General features: G+C 41.5%; 1 protein-coding gene across 3 annotated transcripts in view; it reads right to left on the bottom strand.

Annotated features, from left to right (window-relative positions):
• SMARCA2 (SWI/SNF related BAF chromatin remodeling complex subunit ATPase 2) overlaps nt 1-15,191 on the bottom strand; it is a 182,897-nt gene that overhangs the window by 138,172 nt on the left and 29,534 nt on the right. For 2 of the 3 annotated variants that reach the window (XM_084628534.1, XM_084628533.1), the window contains exons 4-6: nt 9,349-9,678; nt 7,721-7,828; nt 5,659-5,908 (exon numbers count right to left, since the gene is read on the bottom strand). In XM_084628534.1, the coding sequence (XP_084484660.1) occupies nt 5,659-5,908; nt 7,721-7,828; nt 9,349-9,678 (688 nt within the window). The remainder of the gene's footprint in view (nt 1-5,658; nt 5,909-7,720; nt 7,829-9,348; nt 9,679-15,191) is intronic. The other variant, XM_084628535.1, reaches the window with a different exon arrangement.

Genomic DNA, 15,191 nt, shown 5'->3' with positions numbered 1-15,191 from the left:
CACATGTGGCTCTGGAGCCACAGGTTGGCCACCCCAATACTATAATTAAATTTAACATCCCTGTGGCGGGGAAAATACCACAGCAGGCAAACACTGTAGCATTTAATTTCAGGAAGGGGGATTATACAAAAATGAGGAAATTAGTTAAACGGAAATTAAAAGGTACAGTGCCAAAAGTGAAATCCCTGCAAGCAGCATGGAAACTTTTTAAAGACACCATCATAGAAACTCAACTTAAATGTATACCCCCAAATTAAAAAACATAGTAAGAGAACCAAAAAAGTAAAAAAGCAGTGAGAGACAAAAAGGCATCCTTTAAAAAGTGGAAGTTAAATCCTAGTGAGGAAAATAGAAAGGAGCAAAAACTCTTGCAAATGAAGTGTAAAAATATGATTAGGAAGGTCAAAAAAGAATTTGAAGAACAGCTAGCCAAAGACTCAAAAAGTAATAGCAAATTTTTTCTTTTAAGTACATCAGAAGCAGGAAGCCTGCTAAACAACCAGTGGGGCCACTGTATGATCGAGATGCTAAAGGAGCACTCAAGGACGATAAGGCCATTGTGGAGAAACTAAACGAATTCTTTGCATCGGTCTTCACAGTTGAGGATGTGAGGGAGATTCCCAAACCTGCGCCATTCTTTTTAGGTGACATATCTGAGGAACTGTCCCAGACTGAGGTGTCATTAAAGGAGGTTTTGGAACAAATTGATAAAGTAAACAGTATTAAGACATCAGGACCAGATGGGATTCACCCAAGAGTTCTCAAGGAACTCAAATGTGAAATTGGAGGACTACTAACTATAGTTTGTAACACATCATTTAAATCAGCTTCTGTACCAAATGAGTGGAGGATAGCTAATGTGACGCAACTTTTTAAAAAGGGCTCAAGAGCTGATACTGGCAATTATAGTCCAGTAAGCCTGACTTCAGTACCGTGCAAACTGGTTGAAACTATAGTAAAGAACAAAACTGTCAGACACATAGATGAACATAATTTGTTGGGGAAGAGTCAACCTAGTTTTTGTAAAGGGAAATCATGCCTCACCAATCTACTAGAATTCTTTGAGGAGGTCAACAAGCATGTGGACAGGGGAGATCCAGTTGATGTGGTGTACTTAAATTTTCAGAAAGCCTTTGACAAGGTCCCTCACTAAAGGCTCTTAAACAAAGTAAGCTGTCATGGGATAAGAGGGAAGTCATGGATTAGTAACTGGTTAAAAGATAGGAAACAAAAGGGTAGGAATAAATGGTTAGTTTTCAGAATGGAGAGTGGTAAACAGTGGGGTCCCCAGGGGGTCTGTACTAGGACCAGTCCTATTCAGCATATTCATAAATGATCTGGGGAAAAGGGGTAAACAGTGAGGTGGCAAAATTTGCAGATATAAAATTACTCAAGATAGTTAAGTCCCAAGCAGACAGCGAAGAGCTACCAAAGGATCTCTCAGAACTGGGTTACTGGGCAACAAAATGGCAGATGAAATTCAATGTTTTTAAATGCAAAGTAATGCACATTGGAAAATATAATCCCAACTATACATATAAAATGATGGGGTCTAAATTAGCTGTTACCACTCAAGAAAGAGATCTTGGAGTCATTGTGGATAGTTCTCTGAAAACATCCACTCAATGTGCCGCGGCAGTCAAAAAAGCAAACAGAATGTTGGGAAATCATTAAGAAAGGGATAGATAATAAGACAGAAAATATCATATTGCCTCTATATAAATCCATGGCATGCCCACATCTTGAATACCGCGTGCAGATATGGTCGCCCCATCTCAAAAAAGATATACTAGAATTGGAAAAGATTCAGAAAAGGGAAACAAAAATTATTAGAGGTATGGAGCATCCGCCATATGAGGAGAGATTAATAAGACTGGGACTTTTCAGGTTGGAAAAGAGACGACTAAGGGGGATATGACAGAAGTCTACAAAATCATGACTGGTGTGGAGAAAGTAAATAAGGAAGTGTTATTTACTCCTTCTCATAACACAAGAAATTAATAGGCAGCAGGTTTAAAATAAACAAAAGGAAGTATTTCTTCACACAATGCACAGTCAACCTGTGGAACTCCTTGCCAGGGACTGTTGTGAAGGCCAAGACTATAACAGCGTTCAAAAAAAAAGAACTAGATAGGTTCAACAATGGCTATTAGCCAGGACAGGCAGGGATGGTGCCCCTAGCTTCCATTTTCCAGAAGCTGGGAATGGGCGACAGAGGATGGATCACTTGATGATTACCTGTTCTGTTGATTCCCTCTGGGGTACCTGGCGTTGGCCACTGTCGGAAGACAGGATACTGGGCTAGATGGACCTTTGGTCTGACCCAGTATGGTCATTCCTATGTTCTTATGTTCCACTGAAATATTCAGATACTTTTCTACAATGAGGGCTATATGCCAAATTTAAAGTTTTGGTACTTGATGTCTGGAGTGTAGAACTGGTAAAGAAGTGGCAAGAATCTTTTTTATGATAAGGAAAGTATTTTTCCATTCTCTTACTACCAAAAAAAGATGGATGATCTGGTTTTTACTCAAACATTTACAACACATTTAAACTTCAGGCACAGACCAAACTAAATACCTGACCATTTCAGAGACATATCAGCAACTACGATGGGTTCTGAGAATGGGAATGCTTATACTACCTTAACTATAGTTGTCATGTCCTGCTCCCATTGTGCAAAAAGGCACATAAATTTGATACTGTTAGATAAAGTGTACCAACAAATTTACTACAACAAAACAAAATCCGCTGCAGCAGTCAAGAAAAAAAAAACAACACAACTCAGCCAGCCTGCCACCTACCAAAAAAAAAAAAAAAAATCCTTTCCAACCTCTCCTCATTCAGGGCAGCATACCCTCAGCCCTCTCCAAAAACCTATACAATATGTCTTTGCAGCTTGCCCAAAAGATACAAAGTGAGGGTATTTCAAACCAAGCAGCCATACAATGGATAAGATGAAGCAGTTGTTCAAGGTTCCTAAGACACTCTTCTGATCCTTGCACAAGGACTAGTCACAGTCATATTCCTTGCACTCCAAGCTTAAAACCTGTGTGGAGCTAGAACCACTAGCCACCCCAAAGGCAGTGAATGGGGGAGAATGGGATCACGCCCCCCTCTTCCGAACTTCTACCAGCCAACATTGTTGACTAGCTGTGAAGAATGTGTCACACCCTTCATGTCTTCCCATTCACATTGGGGAGTTCCCAAGGCACAATGCCTCTCTGAGGTTCTCTAAGGTCCTGCTGGGGTCATGTGACTACTCAGCATCTTCAAGACAGGCCAGAGCCTTAAAGACATGGTTTGAATCCAAAGAACACTATACTTTAGCCTTGAGGTAGACACAGTCTGTTAATGCACTGCTAAGAGATCCACATTCAAACCCTGGATTAATTCAGGAAAAAGAATAGCTATGTGATCTCCTGTAGGTCCCCATTTGTATACATCCCTAAGCCATACAATCCGGCACAAATAGCAATCTCTGATCCTTGAAGAAGCAGGGTTAGAAGAGAAGAAGCAGTTACAGATGAAGGCTGAGGGGCACCATCAGTCATATATGAAAGTGCGTGTGGCACTGGCCCATAGGATTCCTGGCTCATGTCATAGCTATATCCCCTTCCATAAGAACAAAAGTTAAATTGTACTAAGCTTTGTGTATCATATATATTTTCTGAAAATGCTGTTAAACTACAATAACCGTACACAATGAAACAGGTAAGGCCGTTCCAAGTTAAGGTAAAAACGATGCTAGTGACTAGGGACTCAATCCAGCAAATTGCACACTTAATTGAAGCAAAAGCTTGACTGTTTTGATGGATCAGGGCCTGAAAAAAGAGTTTCAAAAGTAGTACAGAGAGTGTACCTTTAGGCCTGTTCTTAATCATTAGTAAGATACTTTTTGCCATTACAAATGTGTCATATTATGCAAAGTACTACAGATACTAAGTAGATCTTTGAGCAGCATCATAACTCTTAGTTGACAGGGCAGTTCTGTCTTAGAAGCTTATTTACAGCATACTGAAGTACCTCTAAACATCCTTCAAGGCAGTTAAGATGCAATGATGCAGAATCATGCCAGATATTGTCCTCTGCAGGGTATTCCTAGGTAAGACCTTCCCCATCTCTGCACAATTTTCTAGTTTTGCTTAGGGTACTGTAATCACACTACCTTGCCCACCAAAACTGGGCTATTTGAATTTGATCATTTTGTCTCTCAGAAAACAAAGCTTGGAACAAAGCAAATCCTGGAACTGCATCACAAAAGAGGAGTTATGACACTCTGGATAAAACTAAGTTACCTACACTGTAATGGTCTCTTCTAAGCAAAACATTAGAGTCCAAATCATTTTATTGTACACATCTCACCCACTTACTAGACGCCCTTTCTAGCACACTGCTGCTAAACATTTCATATTCTATAAAAGTTCATCTCAATCATCCTCCCTCAGAAATTTGTAAAGCTTGAGCACGTTCCTGAAACAAATGTCATTAGATCCTGCTTCCCATTTCTATTTCCTTAGGCCTTTACCTTTTCAGTAATTGGAACATAGGCACTGCCATTCCAGATTGGACAAATGGAACATCTAGTCTGACAGTGACCAATATGAGAGGTTTAAGAAGAAGGTGCAAACCCCTATAAAATGGGCAACTGTATAACCACCACTGTCCCAAAGGGGAATTTTTTTCTTAACCCTAGGTAGGCCCTGCAGACACCTGCCTATCACGCTGACCAATACTGTCACATTGTTTCTTTGTACTCCCCTGTATGTTGGTCTGTCTGCACCTGTTGTCTCTTGTCTTAGATTGTAAGCTCTCGGGGCAAGGGACAACTTTTATTATGTATTTGTACAGAACCTAGCACAACTGGGTCCTGGTCCATGACTGGGGGTTGTTGGTGCTACAGTAACACAAATAATTAAATATTAATAATTAAGTATGAAGGTTGATATGCTATTATAACAGACACTCCTGGGTCCTCAGCACTTTTTAGTTAGGACACTTTTATTTAAGAGCCTAAATATGAGCATAAGGACCTCATTTTTGGTATTTTTTAAAATCTTTGTTTTGGCTTGCTTGCTTGTGCCCTTTACTTCCTGGTAGATCAGCCAACTCACATTACATTGGACAAACTTCCTGTTTTTTATTTGGCTATTTGTTCTTTGATTTCCATCCTGGCCCTCCTAATTTCCATTTTACATTTCATCTGTTAAACCTTGTTCCTTTTTATTGGAATCACTTGGGATGGATGCCCACTTATTGGAAGATATACTTGAGTTCTTGGCACTTAAGTATCCCCCTCCTCTGCCCCTGGATTCCAGCTGTCTGTTTTCCCCTTTGTTTATAATTCTGAATACTTCTTGTGATTGATAATCTTTGCTAAAATAGCCTCCATGTTGATTCTAAGGATTTTAGTTTCACAACCTGAGTCCTTTTGGTCCTGATCCAGCAAAGCACTTGAGCACATGTTTAACTTTAAAGTAAACTTTAGAATCACCCTTTAGTTTGATGTCTCTATATTAGTTTTCACTATGGCCCCTCTCAAAAGAATGATTTTAATTATGACCATTATGAGCCACAATTGCAAGAGAGACCAGAGCAAGTGTCCACAAATACAACACTGAAGCATGTGTGGTTTAAGTCTCATGTATCCCTCTTTACCTGTATTCACGCTCCTGGAGTATTTCAACAGGATCCAGTCCTTGTGGCTTCTGGATGGGGCTGATACGGTTCTGTTTTTGCTGCAGCTGGACGATAGGTGAAGGCTGTCCAGGGGTTTGCTGTGGTACAGAAGGACCAGGCATGGCTGCAGAAGGCTGAGCAGCAGGAGGGGCAGGTGAAGGCCTTCCACTAGGAGGTGGTACAGCAAGCTTTTGTGGGGTACTGGCAACATTCATATCTGGGCCTTGACCTGCAAAACAAGTAATGTGGCCATGTGAAAAACAGAGCAGCTTTATTTTGAACATAAAAACCTGCAGCTAGGCACCTGAGGCAAACTTTCAAAGTTAACAAAAATACACACTGAGATTGGTTTCAATTCCCATAGAGGAACAATATACCGTAGTATATATAGAATATACAGAAAGTAATCCAAAAATAGTAATGGCAACAGAGTTTATTAGGGCTATATTTTCATTTAATTTGGGGGAAGGGGTGGTTTAAGAGTAGTGTTTGTATCAACAAGAGACTTCTAGCACTGGGTAGATCTAGGCAGAGGGTCAAACTCTGCTCTCTTATGTGGGCACTGTCCCCATGTAGAATATGAAAATACACCCAGGAGTAGAATTTGGCCAGCTCCAAGAGCAAGCTTCTTTCCACAGCTCTGCCAGAAAAAAAGTTAGCAGTATTCATTTTATTAAAACATCCACTTTTATATACTCTAGAATATCTTAATATACTTGTAAAATTACATTTTTTAAAAAAACACACACTACCCCAGATTAAGATAGTAATATTAGTAAATATTTCAAGTATTTGGTACTTGGTTTTTCTTCTGAACTGTAGCACTCTCCTAATTTCAAAAGTTTAATGCATCACTTAACATGAAAGTAGCATCTAATAGAGATAGATAGGGAGTTGCAGTTTATGGGCCACTGTGCATGGACGAATAGTTACTGATTTGATGGAGATGTGGGGGAGAGACATTGAAAACAACAGCACAGACATCTGCAACAATAAAGCTGTCACTGTATTTTTTGAAGGGGTGCAGAGGTTGGTGTATAATAATTCAATTGATGAAACACAATCTCAGAATCTGTCCTCAATCCCAGGATCAGTTTTCTTCAGATCCAGGATCCGAAACCCATCTGGAGAAAATGGCTCATCTTCAGGGCTCAGTTTGTTGGAGCACTCAAAGGAATGTAATGCTACAATGGATTAGACAGTGATATTTCGTATCTTTTTTAAAGAGAGCGATAAATGTCATCTGACGACATTTCTTTTTAGGATAGCGAACCATCATTTAGTCCCCATTTTCTCCAAGATTTAATTCTCTTTAAGTACTGACACAGAATAAGGACCTTTTTAATAGGAGAAATCTGTATCATATCAGTGTCTGCATTAAAAAAAAAAAATTAATCTTTGAACAAAAATGTTCCAGACAAAGGAACATTTACTATTAAACTGATATTCTTAATTCGTCCTATCACCTTGCTTCTTTTACTCCAAGTTCAAGTTTCAAAAAACCAACAACCGTTTTTAAATGTATTCCCAGAATATCGGATTATAAAGCAGATTATCTAGAAGAACAATGTAACATTGTTCTCTAATCCTTGAAGACTAACTTCTACTTTAAAATTTAGTATATTTTTTTAAAAAGCAAGCCTAATTTTATCCATTGTGTGAAAACTTTTGTTTACAGTAGCCAGAAAAATGGTCAGAACAGCTTGCTGCAATTAAACATGCTCAGAATGTAACTACCTATTTATTAGGTTTTATGCTTGTCCCTCAAACAGCTTATATATTTAATTCTGATTGTAGAGAGGGGTTTCACGTTCAGGCTGCCTAACAGCAACAATAATTTCATCTGCCCAAGTCATTCACGGTCTGATCATTTGTAGGACACTCCTTCATATTTATGTGTGAGGCAAAGTAAAGGTTATGCTATTTCTTCTTTATGCCTTTTTGTCTCCCCACTTCCTTTCCTGTCCCTACTCCCAAAGCCCTGCCTACAGAGTTTAACCTTAACTGTGTAGTACAAAATTATTGTTGTATTCTCCTCTACCTTCTGCCCAAGGTTTAGGGGTCATAGCAGCTGCATGTCCTGGCACTCCTGAAGCAGGTCCTGGCCCAGTTGTGGGACCAGTAATTGAATGCACCCCAATACCTGCAACTCGACAGAGAAAAGAAACATATTAAAATACGCAGCATTCCTATGCTCCACTTCTATGCTCCAGAAATCACTCCACTTTCTGGCACACAAGTCTATATATACAAATACAGCCCACAAGTCTATATATGCAATTAAATACAGATTTAAGTGGATTTCTGCTGTGTGAAAAAGAAATGTAATGAAGTGCATTTAAATCAAATCTACTAAAAAAAAGACTGGAAGACAAAGCCATGTGCATTGAAATAAAGTGACCAGCAGTGTTATTAAAATTGTTATTAACAAGAAAAATAGAATCATTTTAACCCCCAATTTTTAACTAAAGAAAAGTGATTTGGGATCAGTTTTACTTGACTAGCACTTAAGGCAAACACAAACATATTTCATCCACAGATAGTTCATGGAAATCTTTAACTCTTTAAAAAAAACTGCATATTTTGAAATCTGTTCTTGCTGCTTATTCCCTGCTTAAAATCATAATCCTCTGTTTGGTAGATACTCTGATGTCACCAACAGAGGATTACTTCTTAAGGTGGGTAATAAACAGCAGGAGGAGATTAAGTGTTAAAAACAAAGATTAAGTTTTCATAGCCCCTAGTAACAAGAGAGAGAGATACAAAAGCAATAGATAAATGATATTTAAAACGGTCTCTAAATAATTTGGTATTTTCTTTTTCATAAGGCATCATCAAGTCTTAAGGGCTTCTAAACCCAAAAAGTGATGTATAGCTAAAAATACATACAGGTTACTTCCATAAGGATACAGCTATTATGAAAAAATGCGCATAAACTTGGATGGATAAACTTTTTTCCCAGGGGACGAGGATGGGAAGGGTGGTCATGATGGACCATCACCACACATTTTTCCTGTATGTGAATTACAGACAAAACAAAAGAGCCCACACCCCAAACTTGAGGAGTTTTAAGCAAAGACCTGTTCAGAAAATGCAAAGGGTGTTTAAAGGTTCACAGTTTAAGAAACAAAAAGCATGCTTCTGTCTAAAAAGTGTTTACCTACTATGTTGCTTGTAACATCTAAGATCACTATGACAGAAAAAAAGAAAAAAATGTTTATATTTTTCAGTTTACTTAGTGCATTTCTCAGTACTCTGCATATGGCCAGTTTCACTGTTTCACTTACACAGTCAATTTCTCCTGTTTTTTGTTAGTCAGTGTTTATGTACAGGGTGGGATATAAGCACTTAAAAGAGAATAGTAAAAATGTGATGATTTTTTACCACCACAAAAAAGGTAGAGGGTACCCAGGGCAGCTGAAGTACATAAAAATACTTTAGTCTCAATTTTTTTTAATTAACTGGATTTCAAGTTTACAGTGTGTTTTTAATGCAGTGGTTTTATGCCACTCTTAGTCCAACTTATATAAAGCTGAAGCTCGATGTTCATACTGAGGCCAAAATCTGGCCCTCACATGCATGCACACACCACCACTGATGCTGAAAGTTTTGCATTGGTGTAACTGATGGCAGAATATGACCCATGCTTCATAGCCCACATTTACTTACCAGGTGGTCTGCTGTAGTTAGCAGAAGCCTGTTGCTGTTGAATCCCAGGCAATGTCCTCTTCCCTTGAACAGCAAGTTGCAGATTTTCAGGTAAAGGCTGGCCTCTAGCTAACATTTTGTAAGCTAGAATCTGAGCCCGAAGCTGGTGCAGCTGGACAGGGCTAAAAGGTGAAGGACCTCTGTTGGGTTGGCTCATGACCTGTGGATCTCCTGGTATCATGGGTCCTGGTTGACTTGGTGGCATGTGGGGTGGAGTTGGGCCCCCTCCAGACATTGGACTGGACACATGTTCTGGTGCTCCCAAAGGAGATGGGTGAGGAGACATATAACCTGGAATAGTCAGGAGGATCACAAATTTACTTTCCCAATTAATTAAGTCTTATGAGCCACAGAACGTCTCTTATGAAGACCCAAATCATACACATTTTCTCATTAGTTATTATAGCAATAATATTTTTTGTGAAGACAGAAATGGTGATCTGGAGTTCCTTGGAACAACTAGAAGGCTACCAGAACCAATCTTGCACCAGGTATCATGGTTCTTTTCAAATAATAACTCCCACGTTTTTTGGGTAAGGCATCTAAAACCAAACTGTCCATCTTAAACCCAGTGCCTCCAAACAGCTTGGGAACCCCAACCACCATGATGGGGCACTGGCTCACTGAAGAGGTGTGGGAAATTTTCATCTGGCAGATTTTTGCAGTTTGCCTACTACACAGTTTATCCAGATTGTAAGTTTATTTATTTTGATGTATACATATCTCCCCTGAAAAGAAGCACTTGCCCATTACTCTAGGCATTCCTTGACAATATCTTCGAAATAAAGCTATAAAAAAGACAGTTCTTAAGTCACCCTTCAGTAATTAGCTACAATTGCGCCACCTTATACTGATTAGTGGCTGAAGTTTGACTAAATAATACTCAATATCCTTCACTATCTGGACATTGGAGAAATTGTAAGAGCCATTTCTGAACATAAACATTTTTTGAAAAAGCCAGTGGAGGTGTTGGTGCTCTGTGAAAGTTCTGGTAAAAAAAAGCACAGTGCTAGGGAAAAGGTGCAGATCTTGTGTATTTTATTCCCACCTGAGTTTATCAGTGTGAATTTTGATTGCACTGTACAAGTATTATTTATTTTCATCTCTCTGCAAAGTGGAAAAGTATCACTAAACCCCAGCTTTCCTATATGTAAAACAATGGGTGGCAGAGTTTGTTTGATTTCATTGGAGTGAAGCACTTACCCTGCTTATGCTCTTTTGAAAATCTCACTAGGCTCCCCTCTGCATCTTTAGGCACCTAAATACCTTTGAAAATCTGGCCCATGATGACCAGAAACAATTTGCCAATTCTCTAACTACCATTAATACTTGGTGTAATAGGGTGAGTTGCCAATGGGCAGGAATGCCTGGGGCTAGGCCAGCCCAGATTACAAAATGCCACATGAAAGGAATCTGGTGATTACAATATAAAAGGCAGCAGAGGAGGGGAGGAGAAAGACCGTCAGAAGCAAGCAGTCTGGCAGTGAGTTGGGGAAGCTCAGGATAGGAGGCTGTGTGGAGCTGGTGGAAGCAGCAGCTGTGAGGAGCATGTCTGGCACTTGCAGAACCCTAGTCAGGCAAAGCCTGTGACTGGGAGTTTAAGAAGGGAAGACAAACATGGTTGTTTTGAACTCCTGAGTTCTATTTTTGACAAACTCTCTTGCCACCCTGAGGAGAACTGGTGAAGAGTGAATCAAAGGATTTGAGCTTAGAAGGTCAATGGAGAGAGAGTTCTTAAAGGGACCTGGAGGAAAGGGAAGTAAAGATGGGATGACCCCAGGAGGGGGTGCTCAGGAGGCAGTAAGTAGTCAAACTGCTACACTTCCTTCGTTTAATAAATTGGTTACTTGTAAATACAAATCAGGTTTTGCTAAACTTATTTTTTTCTTATGTATCAGTACATTTAAAGAACACAACAATTTTAAAATGCTGATATTGTACATTTTAAATGAATTCCAAATTTCTGTCCAAATGCAACTTGACACAAACCCTGAGGAAAAAAATATTCTAGTAAATGAAAAGCTTCATTCACCATTTAAAAACATAAAAACTAAGACCAGAGGTAGCCAACCCATAGCACGCATGCCGAAGTCGGCACATGAGCGGATTTTCAGTGGCACTCACACTGCCCAGGTCCTGGCCACTGGTCCAGGGGGCTCCGCTGCCGGCCCCAGGTCCCAGCCACCAGCCCCCTGCCAGTCAGGGTTCTGTCTGCCAGCCCCGGATCCCAGCCACTAGCCCCCTGCCAGTCAGGGTTCTGTCTGCCGGCCCCGGGTCCCAGCCACCAGACCAGGTGGCTCTGCAGCCACCCCCAGCTGTAGCCCACTGCCTCCAGCCTGGGACAGTGAGGGGTGCAGACAGGGGCAAGAGGGGGCCCAGCTCAGCACCCCCACCTTAAAAATTGTTCCAGAGCCACTGTACTGGGATATTTTTAAGTCCTGATTTGCTGCTTACATCACTATCACGCCATGAGGAACAACGCACTGCGTTTGACGTTGAGATTAGAATGTACATCCAAGAACTGGAATCAGAATTTTCTGACAGATTTCAAAATTTCCAGCAATTTGGCCCAATGCTTTCTTTTCTAATTAAACCTGAAAAGTTCAATGAAAGCGACTTGAATTTGTCTGTATTTCAGTGGATGGGTGTTGAAGATTTCAAAATGAAGCTCATTCAATTAAAAAGTTCAGAATTGTAGGCATCAAAGTTTGGAGATCTGCGGAGTGCACTTGAAGCTACCAAGAGAGATCATGGGGCCTCTATTCTGACCTGCCGACGTCCCTGCCAGTGAAATTTAACTGTTTGAAGAAAATTACGTTTGCAATGCTTTCAGCATTTGGATCCACATACTTGTGTGAACAGGTATTTTCACACATGAAATCTGTCCTCTGTCCCTCTTGCAGCCAGCTAACAACTGATCACTCAGAAGCCTGTGTGCAGCTTAAAGTATGCAAATACGTGCCAGACACTGGAAACTCAGCAAGGAAAACCAAGGGCAAGGATCACACTAAACCGATAAGATCTGCATTTTAACTTAATTTTAAATGAAGCTTCTTAAACATTTAAAAAACCTTATTTACAACAATTGAGTTATATATTATAGACTTATAGAAAGAGACCCTCTAAAAACATTAAAATGTATTACTGGCACGCGAACCCTTAAACTAGAGTGAATAAATAAAGACTTGGCACACCACTTCTGAAAGGCTGCCAACCCCTGATCTAAGACTCTGAATAAATGCATATTAAACTTTGTTTAAATAACTATATATGGCTGTAGATTATCCTGCTGCTTATCAAAAACAAATTTAACGTAAAGGCTATAGATGGTTGCAAATCAAGCTCTTTTAATAGTTATACCAATGAGAATGAACCATTCTTTAGGAAAATCACTGAAGTACAAATGTGCAAAACAAGATTAAAAAAAAAAAAAATCAATGATTTCCTGCTTGCCGATTTAAATCACCACTTTAAAATCAATGCACCGTACCTGTATCCTATTAACAACAACGTAGTAATACAAATAAATGTAATAGACCAGAGAGACGGACTTTGAGGAAAGTCTGGATGAACTGAGTACATAGCTTATCTAGATTACAAGATACAACGGATATGTGCAGATATGTGAAAGGTGCCAATGCCAAAGGAAGGAAGGAATTCAGTATGGGCTGAGGCTGTGTCTATATTGAGTTCTTTCTTAAAGTTTCCCATTGTCATTCTAACAACTGCGCAACTCCACTAGTTGTAGCAATGGTGGGTACGTTAGTGTACATTGGAGCAGGCATTGTTACCACTGTGTCATCCACATAACATGGTGATGAAAATGCTTCTGGGCCACTGACACTAGTCCTCCCATCCTGGCTATCTCTGATGGGACTGCATCAGTGCTACAGCAATGGCAGACTTTTACAAAAAAAGCTCACTGCAGATCAGGCTTAGGGTAAAGGGAGTGTTGCTCTAGGAAGTAATGTGATTACTCAAATAAAGGGTTAACTTTGAATGAATAACACTTCACCCACCACTGAAATGCAGCCACTTTGGTGCAGAAAACCGGTGTTTCACAATACACAACAATACTACCTAACAGCTTAGAACATGTGGTGCAGAATGCCTTAGGGCTTGGCTATACTTGTGAGTTAGAGCGCATTAAAGGAGCCGGGCAGGGGCGCACTAGCTCACTATCCGTCCACACTGGCAAGGCACGTAGAGCGCTCTGACTCCGTGGCTAGAGCACTCCTGATGCTCCACCTCGGCGAGTGGAATAACGTTTGGTGTGCCCCCGCTGGAGCACCATGGCACCAGTGTGAACACCCTGGTCTGTTAGTGCGCTCTGATCGGCCTCCAGAAGTGTCCCACAATGCCTGTTGTAACCATTCTGGTCATCACTTTGAATGCTACTGCCCCGCCCTCAGGTGACCAACCGTCAGACCCGCCCTTTAAATTCTCTGGGATTTTGAAAATCCCCTTCCCGGTTGCTCAGCCAGGCGTGGAGTGTTCTCAGCGAATCTTTCCAGATGACCATGCCTCCACGTGCCAGGTGATCCCCAGTATGGAGCAATGGCGAGGTGCTGGACTTCATCAGTGTTTGGGGGGAGGAACCTGTCCAGTCCCAGCTGCGCTCCAGCCGTAGGAATTATGATACCTTCGGGCAGATATCAAGGAACATAATGGAAAGGGGCCATGACTGCGACACACTGCAGTGCAGGGTTAAAGTGAAGGAGCTGCTGAATACCTACCACAAAGCCCAAGAGGCAAACTGCCCCTCCGGTGCTGCCCCCGTGACCTGCCGTTTCTATAAAGAGCTGGATGCGATACTTGGGGGCGACCCCACCTCCACTCAAAGTACCACCATGGAGACTTCAGAGCCCAGTTCAACAAGGCAGGAGGAGGAGGAGGAACAGCAATGCGGGAGCGAGGGTGCTGAGGCAGAGGAAGACACCCAGGAATCCCTAGATGCATGCAGCCAGGAGCTGTTCTCAAGCCAGGAAGAAGGTAGCCAGTCGCTGCGGCCGGTGCTTGGGGAAGGACAAATACCAGGAGAGGTTCCCGGTAAGCGGCTTTTATTTTGGGAAGGAAGTTATGGTGTGGGCTCTTGGGGTGAGGAGGGCTAGGGTTGAATGCATGCCTAGATGCGGAATAGGGCGTTGATGTGCTCTCTCACATTGAGGTAATCGGCCTCAGTGATCTCTTCAAAGGTCTCATCCAGAACTTTCATAGGTTTCCTGGGAGAGTCACTGTGGTCCTTGTCCCAGTAAAGCTAACTTGTCCACCCCACTGTGCCGTGAGGGGGCGGGGGGACCACTGCTGCACACAGGCAAGCTGCATATGGGACAAGGCGGAAGTCGCATGGCGGTAGAAGACCCTCCCTTGCTTCCCTGGTCACCCTCAGCAGTGAGATATCTTCCAGGACCAACTCCTGTGGAAAATGTGAGAACAGTGTTCAGTATAGGAGCCCCCTGCTGCTGTTGGCTCTCCCCAAGGCACAGATCCCCAGAGGACAGTACAGCCGTGAAACAATCAGTCACACTTGACCCTGTGCTTACTCACCATTTTGGGGCTCCTGTGGGTTATGAGCGCTCACTTTGGGACGGGCAAATTATGCTGTTGTGTAGACTGCGCTTGCCCTTAAGTACGGGGGAATCATTGCTCTGTCTGGCGTGAACAATGCTGCCGCTGTTATGTGTTCCATTTTGCCTTTCCAGCTGCAACCTTGAGATCTCAGCCGTCCATGTTATCACCGGCCGAAAGACTCCGAAGAATCAGAAAGAGGCCACGTAGAGGCAAGGAAGACATGTTGCATGAAG

Source organism: Lepidochelys olivacea, assembly GCF_965140295.1.
Source record: "Lepidochelys olivacea isolate rLepOli2 genome assembly, chromosome: 5".
Classification (NCBI taxonomy): domain Eukaryota; kingdom Metazoa; phylum Chordata; order Testudines; family Cheloniidae; genus Lepidochelys; species Lepidochelys olivacea.
This window is presented reverse-complemented; position numbering and strand designations above follow the sequence as displayed.